General features: G+C 57.9%; 2 protein-coding genes across 6 annotated transcripts in view; one reads left to right on the top strand and one right to left on the bottom strand.

Moving 5' to 3' along the window:
* The window catches only part of Ptpa (protein phosphatase 2 phosphatase activator), a 29,905-nt gene extending 23,403 nt beyond the window's left edge, over window positions 1-6,502 (bottom strand). The window contains exons 1-3 of one of the 4 annotated variants that reach the window (XM_048344594.1): window positions 6,189-6,500; window positions 2,549-2,658; window positions 880-932 (exon numbers count right to left, since the gene is read on the bottom strand). In XM_048344594.1, the coding sequence (XP_048200551.1) occupies window positions 880-932; window positions 2,549-2,564 (69 nt within the window). In that variant the 5' untranslated portion in view covers window positions 2,565-2,658; window positions 6,189-6,500. Of the gene's footprint in view, window positions 1-879; window positions 933-2,548; window positions 2,659-6,188 lie in introns of all 4 variants that reach the window. The other 3 variants (XM_048344600.1, XM_048344574.1, XM_048344585.1) reach the window with 3 other exon arrangements.
* Window positions 6,503-7,071: 569 nt separating this feature from the next.
* On the top strand, window positions 7,072-20,801 carry Crat (carnitine O-acetyltransferase). Of its 2 annotated transcripts, XM_048344546.1 has the most exons (15): window positions 7,072-7,303; window positions 8,115-8,243; window positions 9,603-9,866; window positions 13,814-13,932; window positions 15,116-15,169; window positions 16,151-16,316; window positions 16,483-16,657; window positions 17,121-17,299; window positions 17,673-17,773; window positions 18,109-18,228; window positions 18,338-18,460; window positions 18,543-18,678; window positions 18,990-19,052; window positions 19,607-19,744; window positions 20,097-20,801. In XM_048344546.1, exons 3-15 carry the CDS (start codon window positions 9,639-9,641, stop codon window positions 20,310-20,312), a joined length of 1,818 nt encoding a protein of 605 aa, XP_048200503.1. In that variant the 5' UTR covers window positions 7,072-7,303; window positions 8,115-8,243; window positions 9,603-9,638; the 3' UTR covers window positions 20,313-20,801. The 2 variants fall into 2 exon arrangements, with proteins under 2 accessions (XP_048200503.1, XP_048200495.1); XM_048344538.1 differs by lacking the exon at window positions 8,115-8,243.
* The last annotated feature ends 412 nt before the right edge of the window (window positions 20,802-21,213 follow it).

Below are 21,213 nucleotides of genomic sequence, written 5' to 3'. Positions count from 1 at the left end.
CAGACAGGTCAGGTAGGTTGTCTGATGGCAGTATATATGCCCTACTTTATAGAGACATTTTCTACCTACAGCCACATCTCCCAGCAAATCTAGCTTCTAATAGGACCCTCTCTTCTGGATGGGGCTGCAAGTTGCCCCAGCACTGAGATTAGAAAGCACCCGGGCACTGGTGGCTCACACTTGTAATTCTAGCTATTCAGGAGGCTGAGAGTTAAGGATTATGATTCAAAGCCAGCCTGGGCAGGAAAGTCTATGAGACTCAAGTGGTAGAGTACTAGCCTTCTTGAGCATTAAAAAAACAAAAGCATTGAATGAGGCAGCTGCTGCAGACGACTCCTGCTTATTTTGTTTCCTCTTCATCTCTTCTTCTGTCTTCCCTCCTTCCCTTCCTTTTTTTTGTGCCAGTCCTGAGGCTTAACCTCAGCACCTAGGCACTGTTCCTGAGCTTTTTGTTTTTGCTCAAAGCTAGCAGGGCTCTACTACTTGGGCCACACTCCACATCCCACTCTTCTTTTTTTTCTTTTTTGCTTGACGTGGGGTTTGAACTCTGGGCCTGAGCACTGTCCCTGAGCTCTTCACTTCAAGGCTAGCACTCTAAGACTTGAACCACAGAGCCACTTCCACATCCCACTCTTTTTTAAGACTTAATTGAAGAGTCTCATGGCTTTTCCTGACTGGGCTTCAAGCCATGATCCTTAGAGCTCAGCCTCCTGAATAGCTAAGATTACAAGTGTGAGCCACTGGTGCTGGGACCAGTAGAACCGGTAGAAGCCAGCACTAGAAAGGAGCACTCAAGTCCTCCTGCCAGTCCACAGAACAGCCCTCAGCAGGCAGGTGTTCATCACAACTCTCTGTACCCAGTGCAAGTGTGAGCCTTACCCTGACTGCAGCCAGTGTACGGCCATTCAAAGCAATGCAAGAGGCAGTCACACCTGGATTCAGACAAAGCAGTAGGTCAGAGTAAGGAGTGCTTCCAAGCTGGGTTTGACTCCTAGAGGGTATCTAATGACAGACATTTAGGTTGTGACAACTGAGGGAAGGAGTGTGGTGAGGGTAGATACACAAGACAAGCCCTACAAGAACCATCTGTCCTTAAATGTAATAGTACTAAGATTGAGAAACTCAGAGGTAGAGCAACTACAATGATCAAAGGCCTCAAACCATGTCCTCTGAGCAACTGAAGGAACTAAGATATTTTTTTCCTGGTAGAGATTCAGAAAGGGACACGATATACATCTGCAAACATTTAGAGGAGAGGCTTACCTAAGAAGAACCCTACAGGGTCATGTGACCCTAAACACCAATGAAAGGCAGGCAGAGGCTACAGAGTCTGGGCTCAATATAAGCAAACCAAACTCCTCACAGAGACTCTCCCCTATACAAGGGCCCCTGTGCCTGTGTCTGTGCAAACGATGCTCTCTACGGCTGTCCACCATACCTAGCATGTGCCCAAGTACATATGGGTCCACGACTTTCCCTAGGAATTCAAAACAGGCTTTCTTTCTCTCAGACCCCGTGTGTATGTGTGTGTATGTGTGTCTGTGACCTGGAGTTTGAACTCAATGCCTGGGTGCTGTCCCTGAGCTTCTTTTGTTCAAGGCTAGCACTCTACCACTTGAGCCATAGTTCGGCTTCTGGCTTTTTTGGTAGTTTAGTGGAGATAAGAGTCTTACAGACTACGCTGCCTGGGCTAGTTTCGAAATGTGATCCTCCATCTCAGCCTCCAGAATAGCTAGGATTACAAGCGTGAGCCACTGGTGCCTGGCTCAGTCTCCATCTTTCAACAGCCTAGACCAGAAACTTGGAAGGTCCAAGCTGTTTCCTTCTGCCCACTATTGGGGTTGAGCAGCAGAGAAAGCTAACTTGCCACCCAGAGCTCTAGGTGCCAGCTGCCAGCTGTTTTTAGGCTCAGCTGGGCAAAGCGCCCATAGATAGCTTCGTCTCTTCTCAGCATTCGTCTCCCATCTGTCCTTACGTGCAAGCAAGAAGCAATGAATATCATCATTGAGGAGACTCATGTTCATTAGTCAAACATTCAAGGGGCAGCCAGGCACTGGTGGCCCACGCCTGTCATCCTAGCTACTCAAGAGGCTGAGATCTGAGTGAGGATCAGGGTTCAAACCCAGTGCAGGCAGGAAAGTCTGTGAGACTCTTATCTTCAATGAACCACCAGAAAACCGGAAGTAGCACTATGGCTCAAAGTGGTAGAGCACTAGCCTTCAGCAGAAGAGCACAGATATAGTGCCCAGGCACTGGGTTCAAGCCCCATGATTGACAAACAAAAGAAGATTCAAGTGGCAATGGTTTATAGTCAAACTATAGGATTACCAGGGCCCCAATACTGGGACCTTCCTGACTAAAGCATCTCTGTGGGCTGCCCATGAGGAAAGGCGACTGTCAACCCTGTCATCTCCCTAGCTTGACAATTCCAGTTCCAAGAGCCAGAAAGGCCAGGAAGTCACAGCCCATCATGCCTATAAAACCACTGTTTGAGAAAGCCCAAGTTATCTCCCAAGTTCCAATCTGAAAGTGCAGTCACTACTTGTACCTGAGAACGCTTCCATTTCCCCATGTCAGGAACTGTGTGGATCTCCTTTTTGGGAATGATAAAATTCTGAGTGGCTGGAAGAGGCTCCTCTGAAGAATCTGGACAACGATCAGGTAAAGACAGGATAAGGTATAAGCCAACCAGAATTATCAGTAACATAAGAGACAATGAGTTTGTTGCCACAAATAGGTGAAGAGGTCCTGTGCACTGAAGGCTTAGGAGGTTATGCATGGCCTCTGGAAAGATCCAGGTCCTTTTGAAACTGGCCCTTCTGGACCAAGTACAAAGAGTTTATGCTTCATTCAGTGCAGTGGTAAAAACTTTTTGCCAGTCCTGGGGCTTCTTTTTGCTCAAGGCTAGCACTCTACCTCTTGAGCCACAGTGCCACTTCTGGCTTTTTCTGTTTATGTGGTGCTGAGGAATCGAACCCAGGGCTTCATGCATTCCCAGCCCCCTAAGCCCCATCCCAGTCCCAAAGACACAAGTCACAGTCTTGCGAACCTCAGGCAGCTCTTCAAATGAGGCTGTTAGGGAGCTGTGTTGGGTCAGATGTGAGGAAGCACGGGTCCTGTTGTAATACTTTGAGACATGTAACCATCTATTTGGCAATATAGAATGTCCTTGAAGTGTTTGTAGATGGGGGCACCATGTAACCCAGTATGTTTTAGATAGGATTGCACTATGTAGCCTAGGCTGACCTTAGCTTCCTACATGCTAGGATTACAGGCATGTACTACCATACTTGGCCACTTGTGTTTTGAGTGTGTATGTTGGTCAATGGGCTTGAAAACTCTGGGCCTGAGTGCTGTCCCTGAGCTCTTCTGCTCAAGGCTAGCGCTCTACTACTTGAGCCACAGTGTTACTTCCGGTTTTCTGGTGGTTAACAGAAGAGTTTCATAGACATTCCTGCACAGGCCAGCTTTGAACTGTGATCCTCAGATCTCAGCCTCCTGAGTAGCTAGGATGACAGGTGTGGGCCTGGGCACTCTTGGGGGTTTTAAGGCACATCTCTAAAACTCTGGATGTTGCTATCTTACACTGGCTGGAAGAATCCAATATGCCCTGGGCCCTTTGTGAGAGTCTGAGGCTGGAGACTGGATATGACCTCATGTAGCAGTCCTGTCTTTGAGGGCTCACTCTTGGGATAGTATATTCTGTGGACTAGTGTTTCTTCAGTAACTTGTTGAGGTGCTTCTCAGAAAACTAATCTTTGCCCTCATGGCCAGGTACAAACCAAGACATGTTTTTTCTTAGGAAGAAAGCTGGAGGTCTGTTCATTTGCAGGGAACTTTCTGTGACACATCATTAGGTTCCCTTATTGCACTGTTGGTGGGAATGTAAACTAGTACAACCACTCTGGACAGCAGTCTGGAGGTTCCTCAAAAAACTAATCACAGGGCTGGGGATATAGCCTAGTGGCAAGAGTGCCTGCCTCGGATACACGAGGCCCTAGGTTCGATTCCCCAGCACCACATATACAGAAAACGGCCAGAAGCGGCGCTGTGGCTCAAGTGGCAGAGTGCTAGCCTTGAGCGGGAAGAAGCCAGGGACAGTGCTCAGGCCCTGAGTCCAAGGCCCAGGACTGGCCAAAAAAAAAAAAAAAAAAAAAATTTGTACACATGGGGCTGGGAAGGTGGCTTGGTGGGGGAGTGCTTGCCTAGCAGGCATGAAGCCCTGGGTTGGATTCCTCAGTATCACATAGGCAGAAAAAGGCAGAAGTGGTGCTGTGGCTTAAGTGATAAGAGCAAAAAGAAGCTCAGGGACAGTGCCCAGGCCCTGAGTCCAAGCCCCAGGGCTGGTAAAAACAAAAACAAACAAAAAACAAACACACACATAAAACATTTGCACAGGGCTGGGGATATAGCCTAGTGGCAAGAGTGCCTGCCTCAGATACACGAGGCTCTAGGTTCGATTCCCCAGCACCACATATACAGAAAACGGCCAGAAGTGGTGCTGTGGCTCAAATGGCAGAGTGCTAGCCTTGAGCGGGAAGAAGCCAGGGACAGTGCTCAGGCCCTGAGTCCAAAGCCCAGGACTGGCCAAAAAATAAATAAATAAAAAATAAAACATTTGCACATCCATGTTCACTGCCAATCACAATAGCCAAGTTGTGGAAACAGCCCAGAGCCCTGCAGTAGATGAGTGGACCCAAACAAATGTGGTACACACACACAAAATGGAATTTTGCACAGCCATTGGGAAGAATATTATGTCACTTGTAGAGAAATGGATGGACCTAGAACAAATCATGTTGAGGTAAGCCACGCTGAGAGAGACCAACAGCACATTTTTCTCATGTGCAGAAGCTACATCTAAAATACACAGGGACATAATAAATTATACGGGTTTTTAGGCATTCACAGTGAGACCAAAGGATACTCTTGGGAGAGGAACAGAAAGGCACAATGCTCATGTGCATAAAAATGAACTCCAGGGTTGTTGTTGTTTGCAGCTTTTGCTTTCTTTTCCTTTTGTTTGTTGGCTTATATGTCTTTGGGAGTGTAAGGGGAGGCACAGGGATGGAGGGGCACTCATTAGACACTAAGCTGAAAATGAGCTATACAACTTGCCCATGGGAATGGGAGGGGAAAACTAGAAGAGAGCCAGGGAAGGGGATAAACTGTCCAAAAACAAGTGTACTCTTTATCTGACTGATGTTACTGTAACCCTCCTGTACCCCACCTTTACAATGACAATAAAAAAAAAATTCTTAATAGCTAGGTTCCAAACAACTACTTGCTACTTGATCCAGAAAGGCCCGTTTCAAAACAATTTGGATCCCTTCGATCTTTCCAGAAGCCGTGGCTAATATCCGCAAGCCTCCGGGTGTACAGGTCCTCCCCCTCACCTTATATAGCTCGCTTCTCCTGATATTATCGCCAGAAATTACAAGGGCACCTGCACAGGAGTGCTGCACAAATTAAGATAAACGTCTGGTTTTATAATTCCCTAACGGCCCGAACCCCACCCTTGGCGAGTCTACTTAGGGGGTACACTGAAGAAAGGCCCCTTCTATTAAAAGTTTCTCTGCTGAGGCTTTACCGGGACCCAGTAAATGTGAGACAGGGTGGGTGTTTGACCAGCGAAAGTTATCTAGAGCCGGTCCATCACACGCGGGGGAAGGGGGGGGGGGGCGGCGGGGGGAGGGGTCAGCACACAGCCCGCTGTTTCTCCCGGAACCCCAACGAGGCCACGGTTGTAAATAAAGGCTTCAGGCGGCGGCGAGGCCACAGACGCTGTCGTCTCCTGGCCCAACCGGTCTTTTAATGTGAAATGAGTGGTTTGGGTACCGAGGGCAGTTTCTCCCCCATAAAACTCGGGGCCACCGGGAGCCCAGACGGAGGCCGGAACGGGGAGGGGCAGGGGGCAGGGGGGCAGGGGACTGGAAGGCCCGGGCCCCCCCCCCCCGCCCCGAGTCACTGCCCTCCGTCCCCCTCCCCGCCCCCACTCCATCCCGGTCACCCCCACTCCCCCGGCCGGGCCCAAGGCCTCCACGGACACCGGCTACCCGGGCCGGGCGGCCCCCCCACTACCGGCCGCGGCGCCCCCGCCCGCGCTCCCCACCCACCACGCCGGCAGCCCGGGGGTTCGAGTCCTCCCCGCTGTGGGTCCCGCCCCGGCCCCGACCCCGCCGGCCTACCTGGCGGCGGCTGCCGCTCGCCCTCAGCCATCTTCCCGCCAGCAGCCGGCCCCGGGATCCCGAGGCCCCTCCCCCCCGCTCCCCTGGCACCGGGCCCCCCCGCGCCCTCCCTCGTCCCGGCCCACTGCGGACTCGGAGCTTCCAAACGAGAAATGAACCCCCGCGAGCTACAAACGGAAGCGGAAAACTGAAGTCACCCCCGCGAAGACGACCGCCATGCCGGTGCGGGGCACTCAGCGAGCGAGCGCGCCAACGGCAGGCGAAGATGCCGTGTCGGCCCGAGTGGCGGCCATGTTGGTGAGGGGCGCCGGGGCGCAGGCGCGTCAACGGCCGCCAACGGCCCCGCCCCCACCCGCCCCGGGACGGGAAGCCGCGGCGCCCATAATTCTGCGGGGGGGGGGGGAAGGAGGAGTCAGGTTTCGCTGCACTGCTCGGGGCCCTGTCTCGGCGGGGCCGACCCCACCTGTCATCTTTGTGAGTGGCGCTGAGCCCGGGAATGTGAGAGGTCATTCCCTGTCAACATGGCCGCGTTTCCCTATCACTCCGAGAGTAACGCCCAAAGACACCAGACGGAGTTCAAGTGTGCACGCCACGGCCTCCGACGGCTTAGACGGCATCCGCCGGGCTGCGCCCGGACCCACGCGGGGTCTTCAACCGCTAACCGCGGCTCTGGGCCGGGTCCCGCTAGGGCCCCGCCACTAGGCCCCTCCCGCCGCGTGGCCACGCCCACCCATGGCCACGCCCCCACCCGCGCCTAGCCACTAGGGCCGCGGCCAGGCCCAGGCCCCGCCCACCGCGGGCCCGCCCCCCCCACCGCGGGGCCCGCCCCCTCGCTCGCGCCTAGCCACCCGGGGCCCGCATCCGACCCAGGCCCCGCCCCGTGCGCGTTCTCCTCCCGGGGCCGCCCGCCCGCAGCCCGCCCGGCCCGGTGGGCGCGGGGCCGCCTCTACCGGCTGACGGCGGCGGTGACTCGGCGACCTTGGACCTAGATAGAGCCCTAGCCGAGACCCAGTGGCCCGAGCAGCGGCGCGGACTTTACCCGGAGTGAGGGGCGGAGCGGATTGCGCGTCCACACGCGGACTGTCAAGATGTTAACCTTTGCCGCCAGGACCGTGGTGAGTGCGGCCAGAGCCGGGACCAGCGGGCCTGGGACCGGCGGGCGGGGCGCGGGGCCGGGCGGACTGCGCACCCGGATAGGGAAGCGGGCCCCGGAGAGCCAGGCGCCCGGCAGCAGCTGTCCGCCAGGCCTCTGCTGTGAGGGTGGGGGGGACCAGCCGATGGGCTTTCTGAGTTTTGACAGGACCAGAGCTAGGTCGGAGGCAGGATCGAACCCATGTCCTCGTGCTAAGTTCCAAAGAGCAGGGAAACGCGGTGTAGACAAGACCCCTGGGGTCAGTCGGCAGCCTCCACCCTTAAACCCTGAGCCAAGTAGGGAAGAGATGGGGAGAATCCCGCCGTGTGTCCACACTCCCAGTTATTCTGACTCACACGCTGTCGCCTGGCTTGGCCCTGGGCTGCACCAGTGCAGGTCACCGCCACTTGCCCAAGCCTATCCGATCAGTCAGTTCCTTCGGGTTTATTAGATGGTCCACCCAGGATTTGTATGTAACGAGAGAAATTCTCCTGGAGGGATCAGGTTGGACTGCACAGTCAGTCCTCAGAACTGGCAGGAGGCGGCAGGTGGCAGCTCCTTCCCCGTTCCATCACCTTCCATCTCTCTCCTCCCCTGAGGGCAGCCCCAGGCACCACTATCCTTATCTAAATTCCTTTTCCTTCTGATTGATCCAAGCCCATCTCTGCTCCAGTGGCTCTGTCTCAAGCAGACGCTCTGGCCAGAGACTTGGGCTACCCTTTGGGGCTCGGAGATTCTTTTAGGCACCCCAGGTGGTGCCTGAGTCTCCATCTCACCCCTTCCATCTCCAACAGAGCTGTACCCTGTCCCACAGACCGCTTCTGGGTCATCCCTTGGGACCACCAGACTGGCCTGATCACTTAACTGCAAGGAAAACCGAGGAGAGGAAGGATTGGCCAGACCTCCGCATCTACTAATTCAGAGTTAGTCCAATCCCGAAGCCACTGTCTTTTAGTTCACTTTTCATACCAGAAGTCCTCCACTTTGGGCCACCAGCTGAATGAACCACAGCTGAGGGAAACCAGGTGTTGGAGATGGAGTAGCCCAGAAGGGTCCCAGGAGTCCTAAAGAGAACCGGCGGACAGGGCTCTTGGCAGCCACTGCCCACTGGTGTCCCTTTCTTGGTGTCTGCTGCTCCACACCGACCCTAATTTCAGGACTGATATAGGGCTGTGGTTCATCAGCCCAGCAGTTTCTGCCCTCCAGCCAAGATTTCCCACATCAAAAAGATCCCTATGCAGATTTTAACAGGTGGATTTTTTTTTTAACAACCTCTTGGCGTACCTCCCTGGCACTGGGCCCGTCCATTGAAGGAAGGGAAAAAATTCCAAGTTTCCTTCATTGCCTGCCACCAGCCCACTTACCTGCTCCTCCCTTCTCTTCTGGAGGCCTCTGTCTAGTAGCTCCCTTGTCATTGCCACCAACCCAGATACCACCACAGCTATCAACACCGCTCCCCTGCCTTTCCCTGAATCTTGGCTCTCGTCTTCTCTTTCCAGCCCAGGCAGGTGTCTGCCTCTCGCTAAGTTCTGCTCACCCACCCACTTGGTAGCACAGATAGGCTTAGAGATCCAGCCAAGGCAGACAGGGTTCAGAACCTCAGCCTGCCATAGAAGACGGGCAGCAGACAGAGACGGTATGCAAAGGCGCTTCGGCTGCTTGCCTGTCACCATGTCAGCAACCTGGGACCCTTCTGTCTCTCTTTCTGCCACCTCCAGAGTCTCAAGGACTCTTCATCTCTCTCTCTCTCTCTCTCCCTTTCTTTCTCTCTGCCACCTTTCACCTTCCATACCCGGCCACTGTCCCTTGCTGCAGCACTGCCCACACCTACTTTCTCCACTTCACAAACAGAGAGAAAGCCAAGGACCTTGGCCTCACCCAGAGGTGTTGTCACTGTGTGGCTCTCTTGCTTTTCTCTTCCCAAAGGGTGGGAGAAAGGAAGGTTGGGGGGGGGGGGCTTGGAGAGCGAGCTGTCAGCTGTCTAACTAGCTGACTGGTCTTCCCAGAGTGCGAGGGGGGAGGGGAGTCTCTACCTCCAGCCCTCGCCTCTGCCACCCAAACAATACCACCCAAACATCCTGACTGGGGTCCCTGAGTCCTACCCAGGATCAATCGCTGCCACACCCCGCCTATAGCTCCAGGCCAGTGGGAGGCGGGGAAATCAGGGCAGGCACCACCCATCAAGCCCAGGAATGGCACTTAAGTGCCCAGGCCCCGCCGTGTGAAGAGTAACCACTTGAGGAGTTGGGAAGAGAATGAGTAAGTTCTTCTGCTACCCGCAGGTGAAGCCCTTGGGCTTCCTCAAGCCCTCCACCTTGATGAACGTTGCCAGTCGCTTCAAGGCCCACCAGGATGCACTGCCCAGGCTTCCAGTGCCCCCGCTCCAGCAGTCTCTGGATCATTACCTCAGGGCACTGCAGCCCATCGTGAGCGAGGAGGAGTGGGCCCACACCAAGCAGCTGGTGGAAGAGTTTCAGAGCTCGGGAGGCGTGGGGGAACGCCTCCAGAAGGGGCTGGAGCGCAGGGCCAAGAAGATGGAAAACTGGGTGAGTGCGACAGGAGGGGCCACTGTGGGGCCCCAGGGACTTGGCGGGGGGGGGGGGTCCTCCTTGGAATCCCTCACTGTGGCCTGTTGCTGGCTGCACACCCAGATGCTTCCCGGATTGCTGTCCTGGCATCTTTGCATGTTTGATCCCTGGAGTTTCCCAAGCACTTACACTGAGCCTGGCACTCCCTGGGTGTTGGACGAGCAAGGACCAGCTGGAGCCTCTTAGAGCTGATACTCAAGCAGTGGGTGAAGTCATTTCAAGCAGTCATGCAATGGAGTAGATAGAGATGATACAGAGCAGACAGGTCGGAGAGGCTGAGGTGTGGCTCATTGGGAAAGCATATGTGAAACTCTAGATTCTTTTCCCAAGACTGGGAGGGCTGGAAAATGGCAGCATCTTTATGTTGAGTGGGCACGGAGGGCAGGAAGGAGGGACAAGAGGAAGTCTAGGATCTGAGCCATTGGGGCAAATGTGGCAACCATCGGGCACCTTCTGGCCTGAGTAGAGGGCAGGAGCCAGGGCAGTGAAGGAGAAGGAAGGAGCTGGGCACCAGTGAGTGTCTCATGCCTGTAATCCCAACTACTCAAGAGGCTGAGGGCTGGGAGTGTGGCCTAGTGGTAGAGCGCTTGCCTAGCATGCAAGAAGCCCTGGGTTCCATTCCTCAGCACCACATACACGGGGGGAAAAAAAAAAAAAAGGCTGAGCTCTGAGGATCACAGTTCAAGGCCAGCCCAGTCCCAAAAGTCTGTAAGACTTAACTCTAATCAAAAAGCCAGAAGTAAAGCTGTGGTATAGCCTTGAGCAAAACGGGAAGGGATTGTGCCTGAGCCCTGAGGTTAAGCTGTGGTGCTCACACCACCCCCCCCCTCACTCACACATACACACACAAAGGGAAGAAAGTAGGTGTGAGTTCAGTGTGTGGCCTCAGGGCTCCGATGGGAGGATCCTGTTGGCCAGCACCTGAGGACCCCGGGTTTTCGTCTAAGCTGTTAAACAAATGTGTTCAGCTTGGGAAACATGTTTATGCTGCTGCAGCCTGCATGTGTCTGTATTTGTCCTCTATTGCAATACAAAGGTTTTTTTCTTTCTTGGCCAGTCCTGGGGCTTGGACTCAGGGCCTGAGCACTGTCCCTGGCTTCTTCCCGCTCAAGGCTAGCACTCTACCACTTGAGCCACAGCGCCACTTCCGGCTTTTTCTGTGTATGTGGTGCTGAGGAATGGAACCCAGGGCTTCCTGTATGCTAGGCAAGCACTCTACCATTAAGCCACCTTCCCAGCCCCCAACACAAAGATTAAAAAAAAGAAAAAAAAGGACACCTTGGCAGCAGCTGGGCATTAGCACAGAGGGGAGTGGGGGCGGCCTCTCCTCCAGAGGGGCTCCAGTGGCCCGGGCCTGTGCTTCCCAGCAGGGCGGGGCCGGGGGTCCTGGGCTGTCTGAGGCAGAGCCAGTGGCCCTTGCTGATGGGATCCAGGGCAACCTGGGGAAGAGCCAGTGCGGGGTGAGCGAGCGCGGGCTGCGGGAGAGAAGCAGAGCCGGCTCGGGCCTGGGAAGCAGTCCTTCCCGGCAGCCCCAGGAGTGTGGGGGGGGGGGCAGGTCCTCCCCAGATGTCCCCGCCCGAGACCTTCAAGCCCTTGTTCAAATGCTGTGGCATTTGCTTCTCAGCCAAGCACATCTCCTGGGTGCCGCGATCACCCGTGGGGTCGCTTGCAGTGCTTGGCGCGATGTGACCTCACTGAGTCCCATACACATAACGCCATTCGTGAGGTGCATGGAGTCACCGGTGCACCGAGGTACACGGCCGATGAGAACCGCCTCCGGAGCTTCTGTCTGTCTAGCCAGCTATCCAGTGACTTCCAGGACCTCTTGGGTGGGAAATTCACCACCCTGCTTTAAAGGATAATGACTAAGAAAAACATGTACAGACATGTCAAGTATACGTGCAAGGGTTTCCCCAAACTTTCTCCACTCTGGGTTGGTTGAAGCTGGATGCAGAACCCACAACTCTGGAGGGCAGCTGAACTGGAAAGGGTCTGTGGGGCGGGCAGGGGGGACTCTGACCCTGGGCTCAATAGAGGGGTGTGTGTGCGGGGGTGGGGGGGCACGGCTGAGGTGGGGTGTTTACTGAGCCTTGGCAGCCTCAAGAGGTCAGGGTTTTGGACTCTGGGGTCAGGATGCTAACCCCAGAGGGACCTGAGTGTGGCTAAGATGCAGTTATTTTCCAACTTGGTTTCACCAAGGACTCTGAAACTGAAGCTGCTGGCTGAAGGGGCGAGGCCCCCTCCACTCACAGAGCTCCCGCCCCCATCTGGCATTGTCTCTGGGGGGTGCTCATGTTGCAGGCTCCCCTGGCTGTCCTTCCCTGCCAACAAGGAAACTGAGGCCCAGAGAGGCGGCTCTCACGCTACGAGTCAGCACGCAGTCCTCAAGAGTCACCTCTCTGTTGCCTCATTGAGTGGGCAGCCCCCCCCCCCCAGCCTGTGTGGCGAGGAGGAGACACTTCCTGCTGGCTGCTGCTTTGGTGGGGGGGCATGAGGGGAAGGGAGCTGCGCGGCGGGGGGGGGGGGGGAGGGTAGTGGGGAGGGTTGCAGTCAGCACAGAAGGGTCAAGCTTGCCAGGCACCATTTAACCTGGTACCCATGGCCACTTGGAGGAAGGTCCCCCAGGAGGCGCCATCCACATCCCGTCACCAGCATCATGATTAAGGGGCTGGGAATGTGGCCTAGTGGCAAGAGTGTCGCCTCGTCTACATGAAGCCCTGGGTTCCATTCCCCAGCACCACCTATATAGAAGAAACCGGAAGCGGCACTGTGGCTCAAGGGGTAGAGTGCCAGCCTTGAGCAAAGACGCCAGGGACAGTGCTCAGGCCCTGAGTTCAAGCCCCAGAACTGGCAAAAAAAAAAAAAAAACCCAAAACATCATGATTTACCCTTGTGGCAAGTCCCCTCGGGACACCAGTACAACAGGAAGGCCAGGTGCTGTGGGTGGCCTTGACACCAGGACCCCTTGACTAGGTCCCAGTTCAAAACCTCACTCATTGGACTTTTTTAAAGTACTGAGTCCTGGGGTCGAACTTAGCTCTTTTTGTATTTATTTTATTTTTCAGTGAGGAACTAGCTAACACTTTTCCCCAGTGGGCCCAGGGCACTGAATCCTCCTGCGTCTTCCTCCCAGGTAGCTGGGGTTAAGGGCATGTTCCCACCACCCCTGGAAGGAGCGTTGTTTAGTATATCTTTCCCATTGTTCCCTTCTATCTTTCCGGGGTGCATTTTTATTCATGAATGGATCGTGTGGGTTCGGGTTTTTGTTGGTTGGGTGGTTTTGCTTCCGTGCCAGTCCCAGGGCTGGAACTCGGCCTAGGCACTGTTCCCAGGTCACAGCTCTGCTTCCACTTTTTTTTTGTTGGTTAACTGGAGATAAGAATCTCATAGATTCTTGCCCACACTGTCTTCAAACCCCATTCCTTAGATCACAACCTACTAAATAGCTGGGATTACAAATATGAGCCACCGGCACTGGGCTACTAATATTACATAATCACCAGCAGAATATGGAATAAAGAAAAGGTTAGACGTGTGTGTGAGGCCCCAGGTTCAATCTCTCACCAGAGAGAAAAGAAAAATCATTCACCTTTCTGCCCCCGTCTCCCCAGTTTCTTCCCTTGCATGCTTTTCTTGGCACTGCTCAGGCTAAGAGAAAAACAGTATAGAAGTGGTGCTGTGGCTCAAGGGGTAGAGTGGTCCTCTTGAGCACCAAGAGGCTCAAGGACAGTGCCCAAGCCCTCAGCTTAAGCCCCAGGACTGGAGAAAGAAAAGAGAAAGAGGAAGACAGCGTGTTGAAGGAGGCGCATTCACTTGGACAGTCTGGGCTGCAGAGTCAGGTCAGAGGTCACTAGGGCCAGGCAAGTCCCTGGGCCCCTGCCTCTGACACTCTGGTCCTTGTTCAGCTGTCTGACTGGTGGCTCAAGACTGCCTACCTCCAGTTCCGCCAGCCTGTGGTCATCTGCTCCAGCCCGGGCGTGATGCTGCCCAAGCAAGACTTCATAGATCTGCAGGGCCAGCTTCGGTGAGTGGCTAAGCCAGCGCGCGCCCGGAGGTGGCCAGGGCCCTGCAAACTCCAGCACCTGCAAGTTCATTCCCCAGGAGTTTGGAAGGCCCCAACCTGCTCTTTGATCCCCACAAATATAAAGGGAGCATTGTCCCTGTTTTACAGTTGGGGAAACCGAGACTCAGCCATGAAGGGGCCTGCCTGAGATCACCATTCAGGTGATTTGGCAGGTGCTTTCTAACTGCAGGACTCGACTGAGGGCTGAGTCCGTCCCTATTCTCAGCTGGCCACAGGGGTGACCTTTGTACACATTTCCCTTTCCACATTCAATCCTGTCACCTGCCCTGCCCTGCCCTAGTCCCTGTTCCAGTCCTAACCGAGATAAAAATACCAACAACTGGGATCTCCTGTCCAAGGACCTGCTAATAGCTCACTGCTGCCACTTGCTTCTCTTAAAGAGACCAGGGCAAGAGGGAGCAAGAGGGAGGCTCTGAATTCAGTCCCTAGCAACACACACACACACACCACACACACACACACACACACACTAAAGGTTCTGTGCACTCTGGGAAGAGTTGAAGCCTAAGCCTAGAAACTCTGCCCGTGGCCCCCATGTTGAGGTGGACCGAGGCCTGGGGAGCATTGGTGTGGGCCAGGAAACTCCTTTTCCTAAGCCCCGCGGGAGCAGGCACTAGTGGCTCGTGACTGTAATCCTAGCTACTTAGGAAGATCCCAGGATCCCGTTTCAAAGCCAACCCGGGCAGTAAAGATTCTTATCTCTAACCACCAAGAAGCCAGAACTGGAAGGGTGGCTCACGTGTTAAGAGGGCTAGCCTTGGGCAGCCAAACCAAGTGATAGTACACAAAGCCCCGAGTTCAAGTCCAAGGAGGAAAAATAGCTCAGTAAAACCACAAAAACACCTGATGGTTCCGGGAGAAAGTCCAGGCCGACTGCAGTGACTTGGAGTCACTAAGGAGAAAGGTCAGGAGGAGAAGAGGACCCGAGGGGACCCAGTCAGCCAGTGCCTGAGGCCTTCAGTGGGTGGGACTGGCGGATCATCGTCACCCAGGAGCCCACAGAGGGTGCTCCCAAGTGTGGAGAGGACAAGGGAAGTGTGGGGGCTCGTCCCAGGCTCCACCTCCCCCACACCCAGCGCGTGACCTGGCCACACAGCTTTGCATCTCTAATCCACCCCTCCAGGTTTGCTGCCAAACTCATCGAAGGTGTGCTGGATTTCAAGGCCATGATTGACAAGTAAGCAGCCCCACCCCCACCCCATCCTCCTTGTCCAGGCCTGCCTAACACTTGCCACACCTGGCCCCTGGCGCTGACCCGTCCGCCCAGGCTCAGAGGTCACTCACTTTCCCTGTTGGCGCGGCCTCCGCTGAGGTGGGGACAGTGACCCTAGGAGCTGAGCTGCTTAGGTCCCAGTGACTGGGACCTCCTCCTAGGGACCTCGTTCCATCCCAACCCAAGTGGATCCCAACAAGTGACTCCATGTTCCATCGTGTCGGTGGCAAACAGAAGCCTGGGAGAAAGGAGGGAGGGAGTTTGCAGAGGGCCCATGAACAGTGCTTCTCCAGCCGAGCGCTGCGGCTTCTGCCTGCGATCCCAGCTGCTCAGGAGGCTGAGATCTGAGGGTTGCGGTTCAAAGCCAGCCGGGCAGAAAAGTACCCATGAAATTCTCCAATTAATCACACACACACACACAACAACCAGAAAAGGCTCCGTGGCTCAAGTGGTAGAGTGGTAGCTTGGTAGCCTTGAGGAAAAAGAACTCAGGGACAGCACCCAGCCCTGATATCAAGCCCCACGACCAAAAAACAACAACAACAAAAGTGCTTCTCCAGCTGGGCACGGTGGCTCACACCTATAATCCTAGCTACTCAGGAGACTGAGATCTGAGGGTTATGGTTCCAAGTCAGCCTCGATGACCCCCTCTCCCCCCGAAAAATAACCAAAAGTCCATGAGACTTATTTCCAGTAAACTACCAAAACGCCAGGAGTGGAGCTGTGGTTCAAGTGGTAGTGTGGCTAGCCTTGAGGACAGGATTTCCAGCCCCAGGCCCCACAACAACAACAAAAAGAACAAGTGCTCTATGGGAAGTGCAGCTCTCCTGACGCTCAACCCCGGGCGGGGCAGGGGGCGTGGCCTACGCAGCCCCTCGTCAGCGCCCCTCCCCCGGGCGTCTTCTCGATCACCTGCCCAGCGCGCCCCTCCCCCCCTCCCCGCAGCGAGACCCTGCCGGTGGAGTACCTGGGGGGAAAGCCTCTGTGCATGAATCAGTACTACCAGATCCTGTCCTCCTGTCGCGTGCCGGGCCCCAAGCAGGACTCCATCTTCAACTTCATCAAGAGCAAGAAGCGGTCCTCGCACATCACCGTGGTGCATAACTGCCAGGTGGGGCTGCCCCCCACCCCGGGAGAGCCCCAGGAGGGCGATTGAGCACCACCTCCCTCCTTCCCCCCAGCCTGATTCTGTCCCCTCCACGAGGCTTGGGGAGGTTCTCGCGGCACCCCTGAGCCGGCCCCAGCCCCGTCTCTGTCCCCCCTCCTGTGGCCGGCAGTTCTTCGAGTTGGACGTGTACCACAGCGACGGGACGCCCCTCACCTCCGATCAGATCTTCGTGCAGCTGGAGAAGATCTGGAACTCATCGCTGCAGACCAACAAGGAGCCCGTGGGCATCCTCACCTCCAACCACCGCAACACCTGGGCCAAGGCCTACAACAACCTCATCAAAGGTGCCTGCCACACGTGCGGGCCCCTGGGCGTGCCAGGCGGGGGCCGGGGGGGGGGGCTGGCGCAGCCTTGGCTGTCTCTCTGCAGCCTCTCCGAGCTGGAGACAGGGAAACTGAGGCTGGGTTTGGGTAGGGTCGTTGGTGCTCTCTGCCTGAGGAGCCCACCTCCATTTCCATGCATCTTCTCCGGCCAGAGCCCACCCCCCACCCAAGTCCCCTCTGAGGCTGGGCGTTGTCCTCGGTTGCAGCCTGGACTGTGAGGTCTCCGCCGGCCACACCTGCTCCCTTGGGAACCTGAACTTTCATCACTTCTCCCTGTAGCTCAGAACCGTGTGTGTGTGTGTGTGTGTGTGTGTGTGTGTGTGTGTGTGTGTGTGTGAATGTGTGAATGTGAATGTGCACAGCACTCAGGAAGGACAAGCGGGACAGAACAGTCTCACCCTGCCTCGCACCCCTCCCACCCCAGACAAGGTGAACCGCGAGTCGGTGTACTCCATCCAGAAGAGCATCTTCACCGTGTGCCTGGACAAGCCGGTGCCCCGGGTCTCGGAGGATGTCTACCGCAACCACGTGGCCGGCCAGATGCTGCACGGGGGCGGCAGCAAGCTCAACAGCGGCAACCGCTGGTTTGACAAGACGCTGCAGGCGAGTGAGGGCCTGGCCGGGCCCCCCTCCCCGGGCACCGCCTGAGCGTGGGCCCCGGGACCAGCCTGGGGAGCCCCTCCCTGGCCCGGCCTCCCCCGGGCTGGACGCCACCGCAATGACCGTGCGGCAGCCTGTCATTAGGGCCCACCAGAGCCCACCAGCACCTGTCCAGGGCCCATGGCGGGGGCAAGCCTGGAGGACCCCCCCCCAAGGCGTGCTGGGGCTCCTGGCTGCGGGAGAGAAGGCAGGGTGCCCGCTGAGGTCTGCACAGCCCAGATGGCCCCAGGGCCTTCCCATGACAGCCGCCCAGAGGGCGGGCAGCCCAGGAGCACCGCCAGGGGCTGAGGCTGACGGGGCCCCGTCTTGTCCACAGTTCATTGTGGCGGAAGACGGCTCCTGTGGGCTTGTGTACGAGCATGCGGCCGCAGAGGGCCCCCCGATCGTCACCCTGCTGGACCACGTCATCGAGTACACGTGAGTGTGGCCGCAGCCTTGTCCCCCACAGCCTGGAGACTCTGACAAACCTGGTAGTGGCAAAGTGCCATTCCCTGTTACCTAGAAGTCAGTTTCTTCACAGGAAGTCTGTTAGGGTGGATTTGAATTCCAGCTCTGCCACTTCCTGCCCTTGGGACCTTGGACAAACCCCTGGCCTGGGGACTGACGCCCACCCTTCTCCACCCAAGAGGCCTTGGGGCAGCGCCTGCCAGCTGGGCTCCTCCCCCCCCCCCCCCCCCCCCGCCGTCTCCACCCCGGACCTGGGCCCCGGCGGCACCAGCGCCAGCCTGAGCTCCCGTATCTGTTTCCTGCAGGAAGAAGCCGGAGCTCGTGCGGGCCCCCATGGTGCCCCTGCCCATGCCCAAAAAGCTGCGCTTCAATATCACCCCCGAGGTGAAGAACGACATTGAGAAGGCCAAGCAGAACCTGGGCATGTAAGGCCCTGCGGTGAAGCCAGCCGGGTGGAGGTAGCACCCCGGGAGTTGGCCTGAGCCGCTGGGCCCCGGCTGCTCAACCCCCCTCCCCTCCCGCGTCCTCTCCCAGCATGATCCAGGACCTGGACATCACCATGATGGTGTTCCACCACTTCGGGAAGGACTTCCCCAAGGCGCAGAAGATGAGCCCCGACGCCTTCATCCAGATGGCCCTCCAGCTGGCCTACTACAGGTGGGCCCCGGCCCCCGGAGAAGGGGCGGCCCCGGGGGGGGGGGTGCCCAGGCACGCGCACTCAGCCCCGTTCCCCACTCAGGATCTACGGGCAGGCGTGCGCCACGTACGAGAGCGCCTCCCTGCGCATGTTCCACCTGGGCCGCACCGACACCATCCGCTCCGCCTCCACGGACTCGCTGGCCTTCGTCAGGGCCATGGATGACGGCGGCGTGGCAGTGAGCAGCCGGGCAAGGGGGGGCCCTGGGCTCCAAGCTCCCTTCTTGCCCGTCGTCCACACGCCCTGAGTGGCGCCCCTGGTATTCCTGCCCTGGGGTGGGTAATAATCCAGCCGAGTTGACACCTGTGCTTCCCGGCAGCCAAGGGGAAAAGGAAGCCCTCCGACCTTTCACTGCTCCCTGGCAGCAGACGGAGGTCCGGACACGTGGCTCGGAAGCAGCTTGGACCCCAGCGCTGGGTGGGGAGCGGGCACTAAGGTGGGGAAGGAATAGGGCGGAGATGGTACTGCAGCTCCCTCCCCCCCCTCCAGGAGCAGCAGAAAGTGGAGCTACTGCGGAAGGCTGTGCAGGCCCACCGAGCGTACAGCGACCTAGTGAGTGAGCCCACCAGCCCTCCTCGCCGTGTCGGCCCCCTGCGTCTGCCTGTCCATCTTCCCGTCCCCTCCCCGTCCCGGCTAACCCTCAGCTAGAGAGGAGCCCCGGGATTCCGGAGCCATGGCTTGTTTAAGATGCATGGCCACACTGTAAAGGGAAACGCCAAGGCTGGGCCGGTCACTCCCCTGACCCCGCGTAGCACAGGCCCCTGGGCCTCCAGCCCTGCTCTTTCCCCGATGCCCAGAGGCTGGCACTCCCTGCCCTCCAGCTGCTCCAGCTGTGGCCACGCTGACCCGATCCACCCCACCCCCCCCACCCCCGCCTCTGTGCCACAAAGGAAGGCCCTGAGGCCTCGCAGTGTCAGGGCCTGCCACAGTGCCACCGCCACAGGGGCCACCCCTGCTCCGGAGCCTGTCTTCTGTCCTGCTTCCCAGAACACACCTCTGCTCGTTCCCGGCTCCTGCTTCCCCATCTGGAAGGCAGGAGCTCTTCGGCCTGGCCGCCCAGTGGGTGCGCAGCGCCTGCTTCTCTGCCTCTCCTCTGCCCCCTGCAGGCCATTCGCGGGGAGGCCTTCGACCGGCACCTGCTGGGCCTGAAGCTGCAGGCCATCGAGGACCTGGTGAGCATGCCAGATATCTTCATGGACACGTCCTACGCCATCGCCATGCACTTCAACCTCTCCACCAGCCAGGTAGGCCGCGGCCCCAGCCGCCCTAGTGCAGCACGGGAGAGGGGAGGGCCTGCCGACAGCACCGGCCACCGTAAGCCCACGGCCAAAGCGGCGCGAGTCCCAGAGAGCCGGGCTGAGGTGGCGTCCAGACCCCACAGAACGCGCTGCCGTCACTCACCGCTCAGCTGCGGAGAAGCCCGGCGGGCTGGGGTACAGCCAGGGAGAGGCCGTGGGCAGCGAGGAGGGGAGGGAGCGCCCAGGTCTCCCAGCAGCTCCACGGGGGCTCCACAGAGGCGCTAACCACAGGCCAAGAGGAAGGGCGGAGCCGCGGGGCCTGGGCCTGGGCCTGAGCGCCTGGATCCTTCTCCACCAGGTTCCCGCCAAGACAGACTGTGTCATGTTCTTTGGGCCTGTGGTCCCAGATGGCTACGGCGTCTGCTACAACCCCATGGAGACGCACATCAACTTCTCCGTGTCGGCCTACAACAGCTGCGCCGAGACCAACGCTGCGCGCATGGCGCACTACCTGGAGCAGGCGCTCCTGGACATGCGGGTGCTGCTGCAGAGCCACCCTCGGGCCAAGCTCTGAGCGGGGCCGCGCCTGCCAGCGCCACAGCCAAGCCCGCCTGGGCCGGGGCCGCTGCCGGGGCTCCGTGCCTCTGCTCCGGCGTCCCCGGGCCCTGAGCCAGAGACAGCGAGCGTCGGGAGCCCCCCCCAGCCGGGGCGGAGCTGGGAGCCTGAGCCCCCCGGCATGCCGTCCACGGAGGCCTCCGCCGCGGGAGGGGCCAGGCCACGCACGAGCCACAGCCACGGAGCGGAAGAACTTCCTTTCCTCCCTCGCTCAGCCCTGGCTCCCGCATCCTGGAGATGGGGGACCGGCTCCGGGCTGAGGGCGTGGGGGCAGGGCCTCGTGGTGGAGGGGACCCCCAGGCCTTGCCTGGCCCTCCCACCTCGAGGCATCATGTGACTCCTCGGCCTCAGCCCCGCTGCTGCCACCTCAGCTTGACGCCTGCACCACAGTCATGGCTGCCTAATGTGACATGCCGGCGAGTGGATAAATAAAAGGAAATGGGCTAAGGAGGAGTCTCGGCTAGAGGACGGGGTGTGGGCGCCAAGCCATTGGACCGAGGGGTTCCGAGGGGAAGCAAAGAGGAGCCCCAGGGAGGCTCAGGGGGCCCAGGGCCAGCTCCATGGCCAGCCACTGGGCCAAGGGTGGCGCCCGGTCCAGGCCATGGGCCTTCCAGAGTCTCCTGCGAGCTGCCAGTGTGGCCAGCACCCCGGGGACTGACCCAGCTGTCCCCACAGAGCCTAGCAGGAGTTGAAAGAGCAGGTACGCCTACCCCGGGCCCAGACACCAGGGCCAAACGCCTGCTTGAGGAGGGCCAAGGCCCGGCCCCTGGCCCATGCCCAGGGAGAAGTCGCAGAACTTCGCAAAGTCACTGCCCACGAGCAGGTCCCGGGGTGGAACGCCGGCAGCCTGTGGGCAGAGC

Source organism: Perognathus longimembris, chromosome 1, assembly GCF_023159225.1.
Source record: "Perognathus longimembris pacificus isolate PPM17 chromosome 1, ASM2315922v1, whole genome shotgun sequence".
Taxonomy (NCBI): Eukaryota; Metazoa; Chordata; class Mammalia; order Rodentia; family Heteromyidae; genus Perognathus; species Perognathus longimembris.
This window is presented reverse-complemented; position numbering and strand designations above follow the sequence as displayed.